The sequence below is a fragment of the Crinia signifera genome, chromosome 1 (assembly GCF_055691185.1).
Source record: "Crinia signifera chromosome 1, ASM5569118v1, whole genome shotgun sequence".
NCBI lineage: Eukaryota > Metazoa > Chordata > Amphibia > Anura > Myobatrachidae > Crinia > Crinia signifera.
Window position 1 is genome coordinate 279279464 of NC_139217.1, and position 24850 is coordinate 279304313.

General features: G+C 42.2%; 1 protein-coding gene across 3 annotated transcripts in view; it reads left to right on the plus strand.

Moving 5' to 3' along the window:
• The window catches only part of DENND4C (DENN domain containing 4C), a 153471-nt gene that overhangs the window by 79767 nt on the left and 48854 nt on the right, over positions 1-24850 (plus strand). For 2 of the 3 annotated variants that reach the window (XM_083184517.1, XM_083184526.1), the window contains exons 5-17: positions 3567-3736; positions 5472-5710; positions 6539-6605; positions 8573-8631; positions 9077-9221; positions 10854-11029; positions 11271-11371; positions 18635-18853; positions 21347-21492; positions 21773-21808; positions 21900-22030; positions 22439-22571; positions 23283-23489. In XM_083184517.1, coding sequence (XP_083040643.1) covers positions 3567-3736; positions 5472-5710; positions 6539-6605; positions 8573-8631; positions 9077-9221; positions 10854-11029; positions 11271-11371; positions 18635-18853; positions 21347-21492; positions 21773-21808; positions 21900-22030; positions 22439-22571; positions 23283-23489 — 1829 coding nt within the window. Of the gene's footprint in view, positions 1-3566; positions 3737-5471; positions 5711-6538; positions 6606-6748; positions 7053-8572; positions 8632-9076; positions 9222-10853; positions 11030-11270; positions 11372-18634; positions 18854-21346; positions 21493-21772; positions 21809-21899; positions 22031-22438; positions 22572-23282; positions 23490-24850 lie in introns of those variants that run through there. The other variant, XM_083184534.1, reaches the window with a different exon arrangement.

Consider the following 24850-nt stretch of genomic DNA (forward strand, 5'->3'; position numbering starts at 1 on the left):
TCTGTTAAATGTAATTTTTATTGAGCATTAAACATCGACAATAGATGTTTACATTCACCTAAGGCAATCCAGCATGGCTGGATTCATTCATTTTTGTGACCAACAAGAAAGGATTTGGAACTGAACTAAATGTTGTTCTTTATAAACAACCTTATTAGCAACCTCATTTAAATGAAATCAAGTCTTATAAAGACCATTTTTATGAATGTATTCCTTAAATATACACTGTATAAAGCAATGGAATCCTGTATACAGGCGTACAATTATTTTTAAGATTCACTTCTTTTACTCTGTGGTGCACTTCTGCCTAAAACCACAGTGACCAGAGAAAAATGTATTTTCATTGTGTAACCTGCTCTACAAATATAAAAGTGGATTACTATCTGTGGTTTTGCAGCAGATTTGTACCACTGTACAATGTTAGGGTGTGTACACACTAGATGATATAGGTAATCATCTTCACGATAATGACCATACTGTAGTTAAAGATTTTTTTCATACATATTGTCTAGTGTGTATGCGCTGTATCATTAATTTGTCAGGTTCCCAGAGGTCGTCTGTACATGCAAAATAAAGGAAGGTATTGCTAACTTAAGCCATGCTGCCTAATGCAACATGACCCCCGCCATTGCTAGTTGCACCCGGCATCGGCAAGAGTGTGTGCACTTTTCGATTCTGGGTCCCGTCGCTGCAGATATTGTGCTGGGTACACCTTGTCTTAAGTGTACCCAGATTTAAGAAGTAATCCCCAAAGAGCTGTTACTCTGTTACCTTGTATTTGGCATTAGATATTACTCTGGTTTTTATAATTTGTGTATTTTATTTCTAAGTATCTTGTGCTTCACTGTTTTGTGTTATCCAGTACTATGAAGGGCAAATGGAAAACCAAGCCTCTAGAGATAATGCACAGTGTGAAGTACATAATGAAATGAGGAAATACAAGCTTTGAGCTGAGGGAGTGTAGTCTTGTGATACATATTATATGACTAGTAAGCCCGCTCAAAGCAAATGCTTCAAAAGCTATTCTGCTACCTTGTGATTGCCTATTTGTTTGTGCTTGTATGAGAGAGAAAGAGATGTAGTTTCACTCGCTGCCAACAGATCGCAGTGCTTTCGGAGACACACAATTAGACACTAGACATACAGTATATATAGATGACTAGGTGATTCATTGCGCCCTACGGGCGCTCTTCACACCTCTGAGCCCTTTTATTGCATTTATAAGTGAAAAAAATGTGTAGACTGGGTCTGGGCATGCTGTGGATGGGAGAGAGCCCTGTGTGCCGTGGGTGGGGGAGAGGCGGATGTGTGTGAGTGGCGGGTGTGGTGTTTACACAGGTGGATATGTGGCGGGGGCTGTGGTGGGTCACATTGTCCCTGCCCTCCCACCAAAGACGGCAGCCATCGTGGCTTAGTCCCGGCTGGCGAGAGTGGTGTCAACACTGTGCCGGCAGTCTATGGTGTCCCCTTCAGGGCTCTTTTTTTACACCTCCCTGGCGTCGGCTCTCACTGCTGTCCCAAATGAGGCATGAGGGAGAGATTTAAATTGATAGTTTTTCCCCTGTTATTTGGAGCTCCCTCCCTCGTCCCCTGCCTTTCGCTCACTGCTGGTGCTTGGACCAAGATGGGGCCAGGGGAGGAGAGAGTGGTGTGGTCATGTTTGTGCCTGTCTGCAGCTACATGTGGCATCGCTGGAGGTGTTTTGCCCGTTACCCCACAATAGGGATGGCCATGGACCATCGATGGATTATGGCCGATGTCGAATAGTTTTGCTATCGATGGGGGAGAACCAGATGGTTTCCCTACATCGATGGCATAGTAGAAACAATGTTTATTTATGTATTTTTCATCAAGGTGCCGGAACACGTAGCATAGCTCCGACACCCGGAAGCTCCGCCCCAACATTTTGATTGGTCTACCGGCCATTCAGCCAAAGGTGATGGATAACCATCGATAGCTAAAGCTATCGATGGTTATCCATCACATAGTTTCTGACAGAATCACCATCAATGGCAACCATCGATGGCGACTTCACCGATGGCCATCCCTACCCCACAGCCTGTGCTTCCTGTACCGCCCACGCTGGATGGGAAGTAGCCGCAGGGGGAGAGATGTATATGCTGCGCTTTAGGAAGTTTTGAGTCGCTGCTCCCTCCCGTCGGTCATGGCTCTAGCTGTCTTAGGCTGCCGCACGTAACCGCCTGTGGCTTATGCACTGCACATGCTGGGTGGGAATCGTGGGGGGGGGGATTTAAGTGCTGCAGGTTGTCCCGTTCGACTGAATGGGACATGAGTCCCGGCGGCACAGCGTCTCAGGAGGAGGAGAGGGGGCGACGGCGGCTCCCTCAGTGGCAGAGCAGCAGCTGGACTGATGGTGCAACAATGCCCATTGGCTGCTAGGGGATGGGGGGGGGGGGCTGGGAGTGGCAGCGGGTCTGTAAGTTTAATGTTCCCCAGCTGCAGGGAGGGAGGGCGCAGGCTCCCCACAATACTTTTGGTACCTGCAGAATGTGGGGTGTGGATTCATCCCCGTCCACTGCAGGCTAGTTGGTGCGAGTCTGGCAAATGTCATCCTGTCATCCTCTCTGTCACTCTGTAAGTGTGTGGGCAGTGTCAAAGAGGCACTGATAGGCTATAAGCCTATGACTCAGACCATGACTCCACCCAGCGTTATACACACGCTCAGAGTGACAGATCTGGCCAAACATATAAGAGATGTGTAGCAGTGGAAAATGTCTTCCTTCTTTCTGTACATTTGGAGTCTTCCTCTGCATCCAAGCTTTATTGTTAAACAATGCATTCTGTGAACAAAACTAGAGTGTTTTTATTTTTAACCCTTTGAGTACCAAGTGAATTTGTCAAAATAGGTGTGAAAATTGCCCATGCAAACATTTGTATTCATCATAATTACCTGTAATGTTTATCTTATATAGGAAATATAATTTTCTTTTTTTATACATTTTTTATTTTAAATTATATAAAAAATGTGAGCGACGCTGCCATTTTTTGTGGAAATTTTGAACATCACAGAGATGTTAGCACTCAAAGGGTTAATATTTATGTTTACGCAATTAAATACTTCTTTTCAACATACCCAATCAAAATGTTTTTATTTTTCTGCCTGTATTGTCTCTGAGAAGCATAAATCTATTTTTAGCAAATCTTTGTAGTATGCCCTTATTCAGATTTGATCGCAGTACAAATTTGTTTCCGAAAATGGGCAAAACCATGTGCACTGCAGGTGGGGCAGATGTAACATGTGCAGAGAGAGCTAAATTTGTGTTGAAACTGAAATCTTAATTGCAGTGTAAAAATTATGCAGCCAGTATTTACCCTGCACAGAAACAAAATAACTCACACAAATCTAAAGGCCCCCTTACACTTGTTCAACTTATTGTTCAACAAATTGGGCCCTCAACTCTCTCTATATAGATAGGTTACATCTGCCCCACCTGCAGTGCACATGGGTTTGCCCATTTTCCAAACAAATGTGTACTGCGATCAGATCTGAATAAGGGCTTATGTGCAATAACTTCTATCTTGGGTTGATGTTTTCATTCCTGCAGACATGATCTTCAGATATCCAGAGGAAGAATTTGAGTCGTTCCCACTTCCTGAGTCAGTTCCTCTCTTCTGTCTTCCCATGGGAGCCAACATTGAGTGCTGGGCCCCTCAAATCAAGTACCCGCTCCCTGTCTTTTCCACATTTGTTCTTACTGGCTCCAATGCTGACAAGGTACTGTATATATGGTAATCTGTGTTTTATACTGAGGCAAACTTAAAATACAGTTTTGTGACCATGTCAAACACATTTTTTTTTTTTTTATGTTGACATGCAGGAAAAACTATTTAGGTAACATTTGCATTCAAATCTTTTCTGAAAATTGGCATATTAGGTCCAAATTTGTAGTTTTGGAAGCCAGGTTCAACTAGCATTGCATATAGAGGGATCAGATTTCTCCCTTGTATGTTGAACACAAACTTTAGTACCAGCAGTAAGCAGGGTACTGGTGCCCGAGTTAAGGGAATTAAGTCTTAACTTAATTCCCCAGGGTACTAATTAACCAGGGTACTGCTGCCCGAGTTAAGTCTTCTGTATTCACCGTTGTAAAAGAAAATACATATAAAATATACTAAAATGTTGGAGAGGATGCCAGTAGATAGGTTCATTCAGCCATGTTTGATGGGCCTGCCCCATAGTAATTTCATTCTGGGACACCCCACTGACGATCTGAAGGCTTATACATAAACAAACAGAAGCAGAGCCAAAACCAATAATAAGAGTATGAATGCGGTTTGATTGACTTTACGCAATCTTTATAAATAAAATACAAATCACAAAAACCAGACTTATATCATGAAATCACTATAGCACTGCGGTAGTACCCCGGTTAGGTATTAAAAGAACTGTCCTTTCCTATTATGTCACTCTATATATAATATCTGAGAGCTCTGCCGGAATGGGATTGGCAGGGGTTGGCGATTCTATTGGCAGCCCCCGGCTGAACGAGCTGAGCTCCATCAGTATAATTGGCTTCTAGAGACTGATATTAAAAATACAGTACCTTTTGCGCAGGACTAACTCCTGTTTATAGAAGCAGCTTTGTGAAAGAGCTGGTGTAAAAGCGCTCCTGCTTGACCCCCCAGCCCTATGTGGGTCATCCCTTTTGTTACTATCTATAAACAAGAAACCGATACAAAAAAAAAAAAAAAGATTGCTTTTAAAAATAAAAAGTACAAAACACATTACAAGAAAGTACCGTAAGCAGGAATATGGAAACAATATTGTCTTTTTTTATTTATTTATTCATTTTTATTAAGGTTTTATGGAAAAACAATTAAACCAATTGACAAGGTAAATGAAACAATATTGTCTTAAGGAGCCCATACACGCTCCGATAGCAGTGTGCGTTCTGGGCTTAAATAGCATCCATCACATCGCATTGCATGCCTTGTGCATGCAATGCGATGTGATGAAAAGCAACTACAAAAACTATGTGCAGCACATACTTTTTGTACTGTGCAATGAGGTGCCACGGGAGCGCGCACCTCAAAGCACACATCGTACGGAGCGTGTATGGGCTCCTTTAAAAAAGACATAATTAATGGTGCTTGCCTTTCTGGTTAGTGAAATAATCCAAATACAGTATTCATCAGTTTCCAGTGTGGTTTACAAGTCTATTTCTAAATATCAAGAAGATATTTGAAAACAAATGAAAAGATTATATTCCTGCAGTCTCCGCTTTACTTTTGTAGTTGGCTTCTCAAATTGGTGGCTTGCTCAATTCTGCTATGCATTTACATTTGCATATCTAATAACCATGCAGATACTTTGTCTAAACAGTAACAATATGACCCCACAACCCAGCAATATGATATATTGAAGCCTTAAATCTAATAAAGCTGCTATCAGAACTTTCTATAATAAGTAAGCTTTCCTATTGTCTTAACAACTTGCTCTCTTACACTAGGTATATGGTGCTGCTATCCAGTTCTATGAACCATATCCCAGAGAAATGCTATCTGAGAAACAGATGTTACAACTAGGGCTCATTACAGCTGTAGAGAAAAAAATGATGACTAAAATGATCAACACCAACAAGTGCATCTGCCTACTCTCCCACTGGCCTTTTTTTGAAACCTTCCGTAAATTCTTGATGTTCATCTACAAGCTCTCCGTATCCGGTCCCCACACGCTTCCTATTGAAAAGTATGTACAGCATATCAATTCTCATTGATTGCACATGGTCTGTATTATACTTGGCAGTCTATAAGGGTATGTTACACAGCTTTTTGACTACCAGTTGCCCACTTGCTTATAATGGTAGCCAAACCACATAAATAGTATTTTATTGTCTGTTTTTAGGCACTGTGACATTTGCCCTTTCAATAGGGTGACCAACTCATCCCTTTAATCCGGGACACATATTAATTACACAGGTTCTGTGGCCATTTAAAACCAGGTGAAATGGAGTCTTGAGGTGTGGCAGTTTAAAACCAGGTGAAAGCCAGCCACAGAACCTGTGTAATTAATGTGTCTCGGATTAAAGGGATGAGTTGGTCACCCTACCTTTCAAATACTTCAGTAGTTCTCAAACTGTGGGTCCTGACCCCAAAGTTGGTACCCACCTTCTTAGCATGGGGTTGTGACTCCATGTTGCTGACCATCAGGCTGATGACTTTTCTAATCTCAGTCAGTGATTCAAGGATGTGGAATAATCTGTTGAATTGTCTGTTATTAGACTCCTCCCATCATTTTGTGCCTCCACAGTGCTGCCATGTACAGTATGTGCTGTCTGCTGACTACATGTGTGATATGATGACCTTCTGCAGTAATTTGCTGGGGTCCTGTAATTTATTTTTATTGTCTGATGGTGTCCCAGAGCAAAATAGTTTGAGGACCCCTGAAATACTTCATAAAGTGTATGGAGAATTTGCCCAAGTTTATTTTTGCATATTGTAAAAACTGATGTTTATAGTATATTAGATTGTTCTGTAGTGATTACAATTTTGTATTTTTCCCTTCTTGCTTTATTAGACATATATCACACTTCATGCACAATATCCCCTTCCCATCTCCGCAAAGGCCAAGAATTCTTGTGCAGGTAACAAATTTATTTTTTTGTTTTCACTAGCACATTTATGAGATTTTAGGCACTGCATGAATGTCTGTCTGCCATATCCAAATTGTTGTAGTTTTTTCTTTTTTTAATATAGATTTTTGTCTGAGTTAATTATTTCACTAACTGCACTGATGGAACAGACAAGCTGAGCAGATCCTATGAAATGTTGGGCTCCTTACTTGTGGGTTTCATGTACTTTCATATTGTGCATTCTGTGATTACTTTAGGCATCACCAAGAATTTCTGTAGCAATAGGAGCTTATTAAAAAAAAAAAAAAAAGAACTCTTCCCCTTCTTGCTATTCACTCCATCCCTCATCTTTTATCCCAACCTATCTAATCAACTCTCTTTCCCACCTTTCCGTTTCTGTTCTCTACTTAATTGCTGCCAAGCATGAACTTTCTCCTGTATGTTGTGACCGGCTGGTAGGTAAGTGAAGGGGAAGCTGTACTCCATTAAAAAGACTTTAAAAGATAGTTACATTTTTGTTTTTTTCCAGTACCCTCCTACATTAATATGATCTGTATTGAAATTCATAGACTTATATTTCTTATATATATATGAAGGCCTACTTCTAAAGTTAGAGATGTTTTACTAATGGATGAATATACCTTTTACAGTCATTGCCAATTATAACAGTTATACACCGATCAGCCTTTAACATTAAAACCACTGACTGGTGAAGTGTAAAACATTGATTATCTAATTACAATGGCACCTGTTAAGGGGTGGGATATTTTGGGCAGCAAGTGAACACTCAGTTTTTGATGTGTTGAAAGCAGGAAAATTGGGCAACCGTGAGGTAATGAGTGATTCGTACAAGGGCCTAAACATGATGAGTCATAGTATCTATAAAATGTCATTGACGCATGTGGTGAGTGAAGGTTAGCCTGTCTTTTCCTATCCCACAGTAGAGCTACTGTACCACAGATTTATAAATGTTATTCCTGACTGTAACAGAAAACAGAAAGGTGTCAGAATGCCCAGTGCATCCTAGCTTGCTGAATAGCCTCAGACTGGTCATAGTGACCATGATGACACCCATCTACCTTCGATAGTGTGTAATATGGGCCCCTGAGCATCAGACGTGGACCATGAAGCAGTGGAAGTAGGTGACTGGTTGTGGTGAATCAAATTGTTGGTTTTTTTCTTGCATTATGTGGATGGCCATATCTGTGTATGTTGTTTACCCGGGGAAGAGATGGCACCAGGATCCACTATGGGAACAAGCTAGCAGAGGCATTGTAAAGCTCTGGGCAGTGTACTTTTGGGAAACCTTGGTATTCCCTGATGGCAGTGACCTCTTTTAGGATGATAATGTGCAATGTCGTACTGCAAACAGTGTTGTATGATATGAGTAACATTACAAAGAGTTCAAGGTGTTGAGTTGACCTCCAAATTCTCCATAATTTAATCAGATCGAGCATCTGTGGGATGTGCTGGACAAACAAGACTAAACAATGGAGGCCCCACCTTGCAACTTACAGTATTTAAAGAAACTGCTGCTAACATTTTAGTGCAGGACACCTTCAGTTGTCTGGTGGACTCCATGCCTCATTAGGTCACAGCTGTGATGGCGGGAGATGACACCATATTAGGCAGATGGTTGTAATGTTATCGCTGATTGGTGTATATGCTCAGGAAATTGGTCAAGCCCAGATGTTTCACATGACTCACTGAAAATGTGGATTATCTTGTATCTGTGTAAGTTAATGGCCCCTTGATTTATTGTTTTTTTTTGTTTTGTTTTTAATATTGTGCTTTCTTTAGTCATATAGTATGATAAATGATGGTATGATAAATGAATCCTTACTAATAAAATAACTTGTGCATATGTTGTAGTGTTGTACCTAGTGGTGTTAATACCACATATAAATCAGCGAGGGTTCTTTATTTGTGCAGTGAGTTTGTTACATAATACTTGACTCTCTTTTTGTCCAATTCTGCAGATGTCTGCACATGATGCTTTGGTTCTCTCTCAGCCTGTATCAACTCCTTTGCCTCTGAGGTGAGTTTTCCAGTGATTTGCTAGCTAGCGTTTCCAAAAGGAATGTCTGAAGGTTTTAACCACACATTCATTTGAAGATAAGTTGGAAGGACAGGAAGGCCCTTGCAGATGATGAGTGTGTTTTGCAACTATGCAAACATACAGAACACCTTCTGGGAATCATTAAAGTGGGGATTCAAATAAAAAAATCTACAGTGTTAGCATTTTATGTCAGTCTTGTGGTGCCTTATAAATAAAATGTAATATTAAATGTTATTTATGTTAATAACAGCATGGCCTTCCAAATAAGTGGTTTGGTTGCTTTTTTTCAACGTCTCAACTTTCTCTTTCAAGGGTTTAATGCGTCTCTCCTATTGTGCCATTTTCTATCTGAAGTTTGAGGATATTTATTATATGAAGATGGCAATATTTAAAGTGTTTCTTTTTCTTTGTTTTTCATATGCAGTGGAGCAAACTTCAGCACATTGGTAATGAGCCTGGGGCCAGAAAACTGTGCTACATTGCTGCTCTTTGTGCTGCTAGAGAGTAAGATACTCCTGCACTCACTTAGACCAGCAGTCCTGACTGGCGTGACTGAGGCGGTCGTAGCTGTAAGCATTGATCTCTGTGTGCTGATTGTGAGCAGGACCCTGGTGTCTCCCTGCCTGTCTGTCTGTCTGTCTGCTACCCTGTCTTATTTTATTGCTAGGAATAATAATATTTGGGGAAAATGTGCTGTATAGCGCTTCTGTATACATTAATCAATTTACTTTATATCTTATAATGTATGTTCTTTGAAGGGGTTTAGTGACTATACAAACTGCCAGTTGCAGTCATTTGATTAGGTGCATCATAGGCTTAGGTCTGCGTAATACACATGTTTATGATTTTAATATTAATATATATTATAACAGCACCATCATCTTCCACAGTACAATACAGGGTAGGTGACACAGGGCATTCTAACAATTACACGAGGCAGCAGAAATTAGAGCACTGCACCAAGCTTCACAAAGTGATTAAGTGGCGAGTGACAAATCAGCCAACCAGCTCCTAAGTGCCACGTTACAGACTGGGTTTGAAAAATGACTGTTAGGAGCTGATTGGCTGGTAGTTTATTACTTTTCACGTTATCACTTTTTGAAGCCTAGTACATCTGGCCCATTGTGCTGTCAGACTTCCCCATAGATCAGATTGGTGAAACAAGTTGTTATGGTGCAGGTTTTGTTGTAGGCACTCTTGTCAGCACGGATTTGAATAAGCCTCACATCTCCATGCTGTAAATCCTGCACATTATTTATTAAAGGATCTCCTCTCTCCAGTATGTAATGAGTATTTTGATTTTTAAAAAGTACTATGTGTACTGGTTTCAGGATAATCTATTCTGATTTCTGACATTTAGCAAGTGTGACTTCGTGTAAGGCAAACAAAATGCCTTTCAGCCAAGGGAAGAAGGATAAGTTTACAAACAAAACAATGTAGGACATACCTAGCTGGAATTGGCATGCTGTGTGTCCAGCTAGGCAGCATGTCTCTGTCACCCAAGCAACAATTTACTCTGTGTTCTAACAACATGATAGTCTGCCATCAGCAGGTATATTTATTAACATTTGTATATATATATATATTGCTGAACTTTTAATCCAAGTATCATCTTGGATGTACCGGTTCCCTTCCCACAGTTTAGTTACATACTGTACACTAGTGCTCTTATGTAAGGTGGGTGGATGGGTGAGTGGTTTAATGTACATTTGAAGGAGAATCACAAGTACACTACTACACTACCTAGACATTACTGATATCTTCACCCTGCTACCACACACCGTAACCTGCACTACAGTGACACCACACACAACAACACATGTTTTCACTATTTTGCTGCAAACTACAATATTCTACTCCATATTCTGTTTTGACACCTAAAATGCATTGCAGCCCTTCAAATTACTGCCACTTGCAGTACAAACTATCTGCTTATACACTATCTGATATCTGCACCCTGCACAGTCTTTAAAACACAAAAACCTCGACTCCCACCCTACACAATATGGGTCACTATAATATTTTAAAATCTACACATTCCTGACACGTACCATACCAAGCCATTTATTTGTTATGAAAGTAATTGCATTTTGAAAGTAAAGTTATATCTTCAACCACACTAAACTTGTGTATCTCTATGAATGTCTGTGTATGTATAATAAAATAGGTTATTTCTTTTAATTCTGTACATTTTCCTTTAGATAATCTTCCCTTTCCAGTGGCAATGCCCCTATGTTCCTCTGTGCCCATTATCTCTGGCGGGTGTGCTCAGTGCCCCCATCCCATTTATTGTTGGGGTGGATTCACGATACTTTGATCTGTATGAACCTCCCCAGGATGTTGTTTGCATTGACCTGGACACAAGCATGATTTACACGTAAGTGCTAGAGGGATTGTTTGTACCATGGTACAACAAAACTTTACTTAAAGTATTTTAATTACAGAAAAGTAGATCAAGTTCTGTGCTTGGTGCATGTTTTTTCAGGTTTTAATTTAGTTTACTTTGGGGTAGGATTAAGGTCCAAACTGGATATATGTGTACATACATATTCTTTCCTAGAGTATAAATATAATTTGCAATATGATTATCTTATTCGAGTCTTGCTACATCATCACAGGGCAGAGGACAAGAGAAGCTTGACCTGGAAACAACTTCCAAAGAAACCAGTGAAGAACCTACTCAGTATTTTGAAAAAACTTCACCCCCAACTTTTGGCAGGTAAATTGAGTTTGTGCCTTTAAAAAAATTATATAAATAAATATTGGTGTACTTGATACAATAAAAGTAAAAACATTCAAAATAAGAGCACAGCAATGGTTTTTAAAGCTATAAAAAATAACATATTCTGTCCCAGCCAAAACGATGGCAGATGAACATTTTATACCGAAGTAATAATAACAAAATTAGTAAAATCTTAACAGCGAGAGAGGCAAGTCTGCGGGTAGGAAATAATATAAAAAAAAGGGGGGGAGGGTCACAAATTACATCAAATTTGCTAGATTTCTAAAATTGTTCACAGGATGTTGGAAATTTTTTTTCATGATAAATTATATCAAAATAATTATCAAGACCAAGAATTAAGGATTAGCTGATCCTTTATCGGAGGAGACAGGTCTTGTTTTAAAAAGACAGTGGTTTGTATTGAGTTTGGGGGTTAAACTGCGGGGATCGATCCTCGCCTTTTAAACCATGCGCCGGCCACTCCCCCTATTCAATGCTCCGGGGGAATCCTCGCTGTCCTCCAAACTGCGAGTCTCACGGCTAATGCAAGGAGCCCGCTGCATTTAGCCGCGAGTCTCGCTGCATTTAGCCGTGAGTCTCGCTTTTTTAGTGGCCGCATATGGCGAATCCCCCTCGCACTGTTTTTGGAGCGAGGGGGATGTGGCGTATGCTCCGCTAATACAGCGAGACTCGCTGCATATGCAGGGGGTCAGTTGAATACTGACCCTGCGATCTGTGACAGCGAGCAGGCAGCCCCCAGCCTTACAGCTCGCCCCCAGCATTGAATACTGCCGACAGCCTGCTATCATATGTCACAATGCTCTGAGTAAACATAAACTCTGTGAGTACAGGAAATTGTATTCCTCCACACGGAAGAGAAAAGGTGGCGCATAGACCTGGGCTGGATCACTAGCAGCTGCTGGATAAAGTCGGGTTTGTCAGGCCCAAACTGCAAAAAAAACAGAAAAAAACAAGAGAAGCAGCGCTAACTGTTTGGTATATGAATGAATAAAAATAAAAATAAAAAACAGTATATATGTAAATAATTTCAAAAATGAGATTGGACTGATTGCACAACAAAATCAACACATTTTACTCAACAATAGTGACCATAAGGAAAGATACTGGTATTAGGTAACTTCATGTGAGGAATAAGGGGGGGGGGGGGGGGAGAAGGGGGGGGGGATTTTGAATAAAATATGGACTGTCCGTTCCTATTGTGCCTTGGATAATAAAGTGCAAATGCAAAAAAGATAATTTTTGTTACTGTCCACCTGTAGATCGAGAGTTCTGGGTGTTTGATTTGCTCCCTGGGACTCAAGGCCTGAGTGTGTTATGGGCAGAATCACCTTCCTTATGGAACTTGGAACTTTGGATGTTACCTGAAAACACCTTGAAGGACCCCAGTACCAGCTTTGGGAATACAAACCTTGGATGACTCCCTCACTCTGGAAGGTGACTCGGCCCATAACACACTCAGGCCTTGAGTCCCAGGGAGCAAATCAAACACCCAGAACTCTCGATCTACAGGTGGACGGTAACAAAAATGATATTTCTCCTTCATACTTCATGGCAGCCATTACATTGGGTTTATCCCCCTCTCTCTCCCAATTAGACAGGTAGTTTTTTCTCCCTAGGATCCAGCTCCTCCTCTTCCTCATGCTATATAACTGAGCACCTCCCCTTAAACCATAGTCTTTTTTCCTGTCTCCTCTATCTGTGAACAGGTAGTTAGGTTAGAGTCAGGGTATAGGTAAAAGCCTGGCAGCGAGGGGTGGCGGTGCCTTACCCTATATATGTGATCCGGGGCCGGCGGCATGGATCAGTGCTCATTGAACGGGTTGGCGGTGCCTATAACCCTAAAAGAAATTTTTTTTCACAGGATGATCCTGTGGACTCACCAGGAGCCTAGGTGCGGTGGCCATGGCGTGGACAGTGAGTCCGGAGCACTTAGGAGGGCGCAGCGGCGTTCCAGCGTGTCACAGTGCCTGGCGTCTGTTCCTGGTAGCAGACGCCGGAGGGGAAGTGATGCGGGTTTCCGGCGCGCGGTCTGCGGTTCATAGGCAGACCGCGTGCGTTCCAAGAACAGGAAGCATCCGGCGCTTCCTTACCCGGCGTCCTGTGTGGCTATGGACGCTGGGGAGGAAGTGACGCGTATTCGGCGCGTCAGCACGCGGCCTGCGTTCCATTGCGGGTCGTGTGCGTTCCACAGTGCGGAAGTACCGGTATATATAGCGCCTGGCCGGTGTAACAGGCGCTGCTGCTTCTTTCTGCATTGTTTCTGCAGAAAACGTGGATGTGTTACAGCTCTGCAATATGGAGGAAGCCTCTCCTAATGTGAATATACCGCTGCCCAGGTAAGTCCTCAGTGAGGACTGGTTATTTACTTATGCTAGATGGAATTAGTTAGTTAGTCTTTCTTTCTCTTTGTTTTAGTTTGTCTGTAGTTACCAAAAAGAAGACAGCTAAAAAGAAATTGGATAAGATTTGCCCGGAGTGTGACAAGTCGTTTATTGGAGAGGATGTATTGTGTAAAAATTGTCTTCAAAAGAAAGAAGCTTCTTCAGTGTCTAATCAGATCTCAGAGCTTAGAGAATGGATGGAGAAGAATTTTGTTTCTAAGAAAGAATATACTAGCAATAAAAGGTCTAGGTCTCAGTCCAGTTTGGATGTAGACGATGACTGTGGGTCAGTAGTGGCCGGGTCTGATGACAGCACAGGTGGTTCCACGGCCGAGTCTGGAGAAGTGGTTGAAGACGAGCGTCTTTTTGATTTAGGTCTCGTGGAAGTGGTGTTGAAAAACCTATATAAAACCTTAAATTATAAGCAGCCAGTTAAAACGGAGCTGGATACATTATTCGAGGACAGATCAAGGAAAGGCAGATGCTTTCCGGTCCATAAAGTTGTCAAGGATATATTGATAAAGGAGTGGAATAATGTGGACAAGCGAGTCGGGTCCTTTAAGAGGGTTGATAAGATGTTTCCTATAGAAGATGAGGACTTTTTGAAATGGAGCAGTGTGCCCAAAATAGATGCATCCGTTTCTGAGGTTACTACCCGCACGACTATTCCGTTAGAAGACGGGGCATCTTTAAAGGACCCTATGGAAAAGAGGATGGAGAGTGCTCTGAAACGGTTGCACATATCTTCCTCCGTGTCTATGAGGTCAGGCGTAGCCATAGCCTCTCTGTCTCGAGCATTACGTATATGGTGTGCGGCATTACAGGATGATATGCAGGACAGAACCTCCCGAGATCATATGAGCAAAAGCCTGGCTCAGATACAAATGGCTGTAGACGTGAGGCTTCTTTAGACATGTTGGATTTCTCAGCCAAATCCCTGACATCAGGAGTAGTGGCCAGAAGGGCGCTCTGGCTGAAGTCATGGTCAGCGGATTCGCACTCTAAGAATAAGCTTGCTACGCTTCCATATGAGGGGGCTTTTCTCTTTGGGAGTAAGCTCGACCAAATGATTCAGAGGATGTCGGGGGGGTAAATCTGTTAGGTTACCCCAGGATAGGAGGGGTAGATTTAATTCCTACTCTAACAGGCAGTCATTTAGACAGGCCAGATCATACAGGCCAGGTAGGCCTTTTCGTGACAAATACGCATCAGGCACGTCACGGGCATTTTTTCTTCTAAGGTTCTCACGGGATCATACGTCGCTAGATCAAGTGATAAAGATTCCAGACGCAGTAAAGGAGTCTCTAAATTGGTGGAGCTACGATCTGCTAAGAGAAAGAAGGTGGTCGCTACAAAGTCCATCATTTGTAGTGATAACTACAGATGCCAGCGCCTCCGGCTGGGGGGGTGCATAGGATGGGAAGATCGTGCTAAGGGAGGTGGTCAATGCAAGAAAAGAATTGGTCATCAAACCACAGAGAGCGGTGTGGCAGGCGGTAAAGTTCTTCGCAGAAGAAATAAAGGGGTCGCATGTTCGTGTGTTCTCAGACAATGTCACGACAGTCTCTTACATCAACCGTCAAGGAGGCACAAGAAGTCGGGTGTTGTTAGAAGAAGTGGAGAACATAATGTCCTGGGCCGAAGTAAATCTCCTGTCTATTACGGCCTTGCACATTCCAGGAGAAGAAAATCAAGCTGCAGACTTCTTGAGTCACAATACATTAGTTCCAGGCGAATGGGAGCGAAAACAGTCAGTTTTTCAGCTTATAGTAGAGCACTTCGGCATGCCAGAGATCGACCTAATGGCGACATCGGTCAACAAGAAGGTTCCCCGGTTTTTCTCCAGGTACCCAGCACACGGGTCGTGCGGAGTCGATGCCCTGTCACAAGAGTGGAGCTATTCCCTAGCCTACGTGTTCCCGCCGTTCTCCCTCATTCACAGGGTGCTGTGGAAGATCAGGTCAGAGAAGGGCCATGTGTTGATAGTTCTACCGTTCTGGGCCAGAAGGGCTTGGTTTCCGATGCTGGAGAGCATGGCGGTAGCAGGGCCTCTGTTTCTGCCGGTATCATCGGATCTCCTGTCCCAAGGTCCAATCAGATGCCAAGATCCTCAGAACTTGTCATTGACGGTGTGGAAATTGAGAGGCAACAATTGAGAGAGAAACATCTACCTCCAGAAGTGATAGAAATACTTCTTCAGGCTAGGAAGAAGGTTTCATCGGCCATCTATTACAGAGTCTGGAGGATATTTGCTAAGTGGTCTAAGGGCAAATTTCAGTTTCCGAATGCAACCATATCTCATGTTTTACAATTTCTGTGTGACGGTTTCAACAAGGGCCTAGCAGTGGCTACACTGAAGGTACACATTTCAGCATTAAGTGTATTGTTAGACCAAAGACTGGCAGATCATAACCTAATAAGAAGATTCTGTCAGGCCATCAAGAGAATCCGGCCAAGGATTCGTTCTACGGTTCCTCAATGGGATCTTAATTTGGTGCTGAACGGGCTTATGGAGGCGCCATTTGAACCATTGGATAGAATAAGCCTTAAGTTTTTGACATGGAAAGTGGCTTTCCTGGTGGCGATCACTTCGGCCAGAAGGGTTAGTGAACTCCAGGCACTATGCATACAAGATCAAGATCTTAAAATCTTTCCAGACAAGGTGGTCTTGAAGACTAAAAATTCTTTTTTGCCAAAAGTGGTATCCTTTTTTCATTTAAATCAAGAAATTATATTACCTTGTTTTTTTCCAAATCCTTCAAATAAGGAGGAGGAGAATTTGCACTCATTAGATGTGGTCAGAGCCATAAAAATTTATTTGGACAGGTCTGCAACTTTCAGACAATCAGAAAATTTGTTTGTGATTCCGCAAGGTGCGAAGAAGGGATTCGTTCCAGTGAAACAAACAATTTCAAGATGGCTTAAAGAGGTTATTTCCTTTACCTACAAGAAAGTAGGACGTCCAGTCCCTGAGGGTATTAAGGCACACTCAACACTGGCAATGGCGGTTTCATGGGCGAGAGAGGCAAACGTATCAGCCAGAGAGATATGTCAAGCGGCTACTTGGAAATCTCTGCATACGTTTTCTAAGCATTATGCCCTGGATGTGGCAGAAGCACGTTTTGGAAGCGAAGTCCTGAGACAAGCGTTGGCTTGAGGTATTGTATATCCCGCCCTACTGCTTTGGTACATCCCAATGTAATGGCTGCCATGAAGTATGAAGGAGAAAGCAAGGATTATACTCACGATAATACCTTTTCTTCGGAATACTTCATGGCAGCCTATATTTTTTAGCCCTCCCTGTTTCTGTTTTTTCCCTAGGATCGGGACGGAGACATTCAAAAGACTATGGTTTAAGGGGAGGTGCTCAGTTATATAGCATGAGGAAGAGGAGGAGCTGGATCCTAGGGAGAAAAAACTACCTGTCTAATTGGGAGAGAGAGGGGGATAAACCCAATGTAATGGCTGCCATGAAGTATTCCGAAGAAAAGGTATTATCGTGAGTATAATCCTTGCTTTTTTGCATTTGCACTTTATTATCCAAGGCACAATAGGAACGGACAGTCCATATTGTATTCAAAATCCCCCCCTTCTCTCTTACCCCCCCCCCCCCCCCCCCCCTTATTCCTCAAGTGAGGTTACCTAATACCAGTATCTTTCCTTATGGTCACTATTGTTGAGTAAAATGTGTTGATTTTGTTGTGCAATCAGTCCAATCTCATTTTTTAAATTATTTACATATATACTGTTTTTTATTTAATTTTTATTCATTCATATACCAAACAGTTAGTGCTGCTTCTCTTGTTTTTTTCTGTGAGTACATGTTATATGGGTACTTATGTAATATCTGGGCTCCCGTTTTTCTTATGAGACCGCGGGGCTCGCTACGCTCGACACGCTTCGGGCACGGTGGCTCGCTGCGCTCGCCACACTATATAAAATCAACTCCATGTGTAGTTGGATAGTAGGGGTATGAAAAAATGGGGTGCATTTAACATGGGAGCCCATATAATCCATAAGTACCGTTATATGTAGTTCATGCAATCAGGCTCAGTTATTTTGAAGATTTTACCATTTATGGAAAGTAATAATTGGAGATCTTCTATTCCAGGAATATCATAGGACCATCTCTTTTGTAGGGTTGACAATATTTGAGCAGTGCCTGTCACTAAAAAGATGTGTAAAGGGGACTAATATGGAAAGGAGTGATGTACACATAGTAAGGAGTCCTTTATATTAGTCTGTATGCTGCATGGAAGCTTAGTTGTTTTTTAGTGATTTACTTGTAGGTACATTTATAAAAAGAAATTTTTAGAAGGCAAATTACTCAAACCAGAGATGCCTTTACAATTTTATTAAGTAAACAAAAATATTCTGGAGTTAGTGTGTTAAATCTGGGTTACCCCAAATACAGATACAATCAGTTGTGAAAATGAGCATCATTATTGTAATTAAATGTATGCCTTGCTGCATATAGCATGTGCTGAAACTTGTAAGAACTCTCCAAGTCAGACAGGAAGTGCTGCGGTCGATTAAAAAGCTGGTTTTAGTTGCAGGAACTAAATAGGGGCATGACCGGATGCATCTATAGGGTCTATACATACTGTACATCTTGGACAGAGGTGACTAAAGAGGAAGGAGTGTTTTCGCCAAGGCGTCTGCAAGAGGAGGGACATGAGGGGGGCAGGCCGCATCAGGAGTGCGCCCAGCGTTTTAAGGGCATTCCCATTAAAACCTTAACGACTGCTTCTTACTGGTACTGAATCAGGCCCTTTGTGTGCTGCTGATGAAAATGAATGCGTGGTAAATATGTGAGTAAAGAGGCAAATGGCAGTAAGAATGTTGCTGTTCTTTCCAGTACACAAGCAACCCCAGGAGGAGAGTGCAATAGAGATGACTCCCATCGAAGCAGACTTTTCATGGCAAAGGAAGATGAGGGAGCTGGAACTGGAAATTCAAGAAGCGTTTCTTCGCTTCATGGCATCCATACTTAAAGGTTACAGGTCCTACTTGAAACCCATCACAGAAGCACCATCTAAGAAGGCCACCGCAGCAGACTCTCTTTTTGACCGCCAAGGTACATTAATTAATCAGGGAACTTTTATCTTATGCCTGGTACACACCAGGACGACTAGGACCCGATCCCCTCAATCGTGAGCGGGTCGTGCCCCCCCGCATCATCGTGAGCGGGTCTGAAGAAACACTGACGACCCGCTCACAATGTGCATCGTAAACGGGTCGTCGTGGTGTGTACCCTACATTAGAGGGTACTACAAATTTGTTCAAATTTATGTTTAAAAAATGCATTTAAAAGATAAATAAAATGAATAAATATTATAGGCTGTACATGCAGAAGATGATGAGCATATACATGTCAGCACTGCTAACACACCAGGCAACATGGCCTAAACCTTTGTCTAAATGATACTTCTATTTAAGCTTGATATTGGTTAAGTATCCTCAAACCATTTAAATCAGTGATAAGCAATCTGATACACTTCAGGAGTCGCAGGTTTTGTCCTCTAGCCTTTAAAAAGATTAACGCTTTACCCTTAATATCATTATTCAGCAAATAAAAAAATAGTTTTTTGTTAAATACAGAAACTTGTAAAATAAAATAGAGAGCTGGTGCTGTGCGTGAAGAGCTATGGTGTTTAGAGATGCTGATAAATGGACATTAGGTCCCTCACCAATTTAGATATTCTAACTCCATTATTTAATGCAGTGCCGCCATAAATATTTACCACTGCTTTACTATCTGCAAATATATGCCTGCTTCTCACTTTCTTTGTGCTTGCCTCTCAATATGCACGTATATAAAATACCCAGTAAAATGTATGTCATCACAAGTACAGATGTGTCCTCATACATCTTGTCTCGGTACACCGTGCAGAGGGAGAAGCCTGGCGTGGGTGATCCAACTAGCCTCGTGCAATGCCTCATTTTAATTTCTGTGTGAATAAGATGCACAAGCAGACTCTGCCGATTAAAATTGTGCCATGCCTATATTCTGTGTGTGATCACGCTCGTATCTGCATCAACGCTGGCTGACTCCTGTGGGTGCTGAAAGGAAGGTGGCCTGTTGAGCCCTTCCACTGCTGTCCTGTGAGCAGCAATGTCAAGATGGCGCACTGATGGCTGCCTAGAATCTGTGCTGCTCAGCCAAAATATGTACCCTGTGTCTCCCCTATCATGTTTCATACCGGTACTGGTTTTACTTGTTTACCTATCTGGCTGTTGCAATGACCAAGTGTCACCGCTGAATGACTGCCTAGGTGCTTTGCAGCTCTGCAAATAAATGGTCTGTGTCCATCACCCTCATCAGTATACATCTAGTGTACATCGTTACGTGTTTTCTATATCTGTACTGCTATTGTTTACTTATTACCTACCCTGGCTTTTGCACAGCAATCCAAATCGAATATCTCAAGTATACCTGGCCAAATAAAGCTAATTCTGATAGGAAATGCTATATTTTGTATGCAAATACAGCCAGGATCACACAGAATAGTGGAAAAAGTTGCAAGAACAATATGATCAATGCTACCAAGTTACATCATGGCATGACATGTCTTGAAGGTCTGTTTAATGGTCAGCAGGGCCGGCGCTACCCACTCAGCAGCTCCTGCAAAGCAGGGAGGCGCCATGCTGAAAAGGCGCTGTCTCCCTCCCTGCTTTGCTAAAGCTGCCTCAGCCCTCACTGTCACTGCCTCCTGCACTGCCCGCAGCGCCTGTCTGACAGCGGGCGGCAGTATGGAGATGCTGAGCAGTTACCTGCATCGCGCAGGGAGCTGCTCAGCATCTCCATACTGCTGCCTGCTGTCAGACAGCGCAAATGTCCGTGACACTTGCGCTGAGGCATGAATGTCTGGATGACATGTCATGCCCGGATCCACCCCCTACCCATTGCTCCCTGCGCCTGTCAGCTGTCAATCAAATGAAGAACAGGCAGCAGCGCCGCCTCCCCTTCCTTCCCTCTTCTCAGTGTGCTGTGCCAGTGCCACTGCCAGTCCTCAACACTCTGCCCCCTCTATCTCCTCCCCTCTTCTTCCATCTCCTCCTTCTCTCCCCTCCTTTCCATCTCAGTCACGAGTGCTGCACATACTTTTTGTACTGCTTTCGGATTGCATCGCACACACATTGCATGCATGCTGTGCGATGCGATCTAGCCCATAACGTATGCGATTCTCACAGCGTGTTTGGGCACCTTTAGTGCCTGCAACATTTTGAGGACACAGCACTGAGATGGTGTATGCATACATGTACATGCACCCGAGATCCTCCAAAGGATCGCATGTTGCATACACTCCCACAATCGGGCTGCAGCTTGTTGCAATGGCAATGTGAAAGGGCGCAAAATGTATGGTTTGCAGGAGGGCGCTCGACACCCTAGCACCGGCCCTGATGGTCAGGGAGGATATATGTGAGTTAACACATCTGTATGAGTATTACACCATTCAAATGTGAACGAACGACAAAAATATATAGTTAATACTAACTTGTAGTTATAGGTGTTTCTTTGTGTCCTTAAGATATTATGATTCAAAATAAACTCCCTTTCGTTTCATAGGGTTTCTGAAAAGCAGGGATCGCACCCACATGAAGTTTTACACCCAGCTTACAAAAACTCAAATCTTCATTCGCTTTATTGAAGAGTGCAGCTTTGTCAGTGACAAGGACACCAGCCTGGCCTTCTTTGATGACTGCATTGAAAAGGTATTGACCATAAGTTGATGTGTCTAGAGCACTAAGTACTATAGTTGTACTTTAAAGAGCTGTCTTAACTTTAAAATCAAAGGATCCATTAAGCATATTTCACTGTAACTTCTTATAAACTACTTTGCGTAGATCAAAGATCCTGCGTTATAACTTGCGGTGAAATGCTTGAGTAGCTGCATTGGAAAAATGTATTATCAGGGCTGATTTAACTATCATATTAAACAGAATCTTGAAATTTATATTTCTCTGAATTAATCCTTGTTCATTTGTTTGTCAGCTGTTTCCTGATAAAGGCAATGAAAAAGGGGACAAGGTGTGTGTGTCATTTTTTTAAGTTTTTATCTCAGTCTCCTTACTCTTGGGTCTTCTATTTTACCTTAATTGCCACATTGTCTACAATGCAGGCAGATCAGGAATTGCCAGAGGACACCCGTTTGATAGAGCTGGATGAGTCACAGAAGAGTGAACACACAGTGTTTATAATGCCACCCGAACCTCTACCAGAGGATGGACCTGACCCAGATCCTAAATACAGGTACTGAAACTTCTGCTGCTCAGCTAAGTATAATTCTGTCGAAACACTTTCTTGTAATGTGTCTATGCACACTTTACACCTTCTGCACGCCACATCGCTTTAATCCATTATGCTTTCTCATTGTACTAATACACATAAAAAGTGTTTTATATATATATATATATATATATATATATATATATATATATATATTACATATATACACACACACACACAAACGGTACTGTAGGTCTTGGAAAATAAACCTAATCATTCTCATTGGTGTGAAGATGTTTTCAAATGTTTATACGTTTTTTGTCAGGATATAATATAAATATCATTTGACACTGACATTACTGTTATGTTCTTCTGTCATTTTGCTGGGCTGTAACTAGTATATTTTCTAAATGTTGTATTGCTGTTATTCAGTTACAAATGCTTTCCAAGGCTTGATTACGCGCTTTTCGATCGGACACGTGAACAGTACCTCACCTTCAATGGAAATACAAAAGCCAGCGGAACTTCAACCAGCCCTACATTTATTGCTAAAAGAACCAAACAGGTAAATTATTGCTGTGAGTAATGTAACAAATTGTTATTGCAGGATAATCTATTAAGGTAGGCCACAAGGCTTTATCCACCATAGTCTCTGTAATACAGGTACACCACCAATTTTCCGGCATCATCGGTTCCAGCACCGAGCCGGATTAACAATTTTACTAGATTTACGGTGGTGTCACCTGAATGTAGGCGACTCCCTGCTTACAGGTGACACCATCGTAAATCTTGTAAAACCGGTAATTCCCCACCCCAACCCCCTGCAAGGGATCCAGGCTTCTGCAGCGCAGCCCCCCAGCTGTGTGGCTCTGCCGTCCCGACACCCTACCAATTTCTCTCTAAGCCCTCCTGCTGCTCCCACTGCCGTCCTAAACTCTCCCACAGACCCTTTTACATCTAAACACCCACCGAATCCTAGCTTCCCCCTGGCACCCGATGGGTCCGGATTAAAAGAGGCTCTGGACCATCGGTTGCCAGAAAATCGGTGGTGTACCTGTAGTCTGTTACAATTTGAATGTTATCAGCAATACAATAGCATTTTCCTCTAGCTTTTCTCCTTTGATTTTTTTGTGCAGATTGTAGCTATAGACCACATATTATTTGTCAATTATTTCAATTTAGCATCTGTGTATCTGCCTGCTTTGTGAGATTTATTTTACTTCTAAACCTTGTGAAAATATCGTGAAGAAGACATTTATTTTTATTCCCCATGTAGGAGATTAAATCTGCTCACAAATTGGCCAGGAAATATTACAGCAATGCCAACAACTGGCCCAAGTGCTTATTCAGCAATTGTTTCAGCCTATGGTTCATCTGCCTGCCAGTGTACGTCAAAGTGTCTTCCTCAAAGTCCCGAGCTCTTCAGAAGTCCTATGATGTGCTGGTAAAAATGAGGAAAACTGAGGTTGATCCTCTAGATGAGGTGATTGCATAAAGAATACAACCAATCACAAAGCTCCATATATATTGATTCCTGTATGTTTACTAGATGTTAAAATCCTCCACCACTGTGTAATCCTCTTACTGTAGCAAGCACTTCTATTAGTTTAAGCTTAGAAAAGTTCCTTAATAATACTGTGAAGCTATATGATTAACAAACATGCAATCATGACCTTTAGAGCAATTTCAGGAGATGGTAAAGAAACTGCTTTGGTGTGATGGCTTCCGGCTACAGCAACACTTTGGGCAGTATTCAATGAGAATAATTCTCCGTGCATGGCGAGAGATTTTTTCTCTCGCCATGCACTCGCCCTGTTCCGGAGGGCTCGCTGCCACTCCTGCTCCCACTATTCAATGTGGTTAAGACTCGCCGCCACTCGCGGCGAGTCTTAACCCCTGCAGCGGACGAGCATCCGCGGCAGGGAGTTGGCAGGGAGCCGGGGGGACGGTGGCAGCCAGGGAGATTAAAGTCTCCCTGGCTGCCCCAGAACATATGTGGAGGGGAGGAGGGCTCCCCGGGACCCAGGCAGCACAAGCTGCCCCCCCCCCCCCCCCACTATAGCCAGCGGGGGACCGTGTATTCTCTGCACCCGATCGTGCATATGTAATGATCGGGTGCAGTGAATATATGAATATCTAATGAGTGGCTCTAGAGCTCCGGCCCCCTGCTGGCTGCTCTGTGTAAAAAAAAAAAAAATGTAAAAAATATTTCTTTTAAAATTAAATATATATTCATGTGCTATAAGCACATTAATAAAAATAACATGCCCAAGAGAATACGGATACCTTGTAAAATAAGCAACAGACAGATGACTGGTTTCAAAGTAATAATTTATTGTAATCGCAAACTCTGCTTCCAAATGTTATGATATGATTTGAATGATTGTTTCTGAACCATTTTACTATGTTTTTGGTGTTTCAATAAAAAATTCAATGTAAAAAAAAAAAAAAAAATAACCTGCCCCTTCACAGAAAAAAATCCTGATTTTTTTGACACCAAAATTTAAAAAAAACCCTTTTAGTTTAAAAGTTCACATTCCAGTTCTCCATGAAAAGATGGAGAATTGCTACACGGAGAGACATGGCGAAAATCACTTAAAAAGACGGCGAAAATATCACATTAAATAGGGTGGTTCACTTTTGGAGAGCAAAATGCTCCTTCCAACGCGAAAATAGCACAAACTCGCCATAAAACAAGGGAAATTTTTCTCATTGAATACTGGCCTTTACCTTTAATGACAATTGATGAATTAGAAAAGAGGAGGGAAGGCTTCGTCAGATAGTAGTGTACCTTTTTACTGACCACATGTCTGAATGCCCATAAATAACATCTGTTTGTCATTA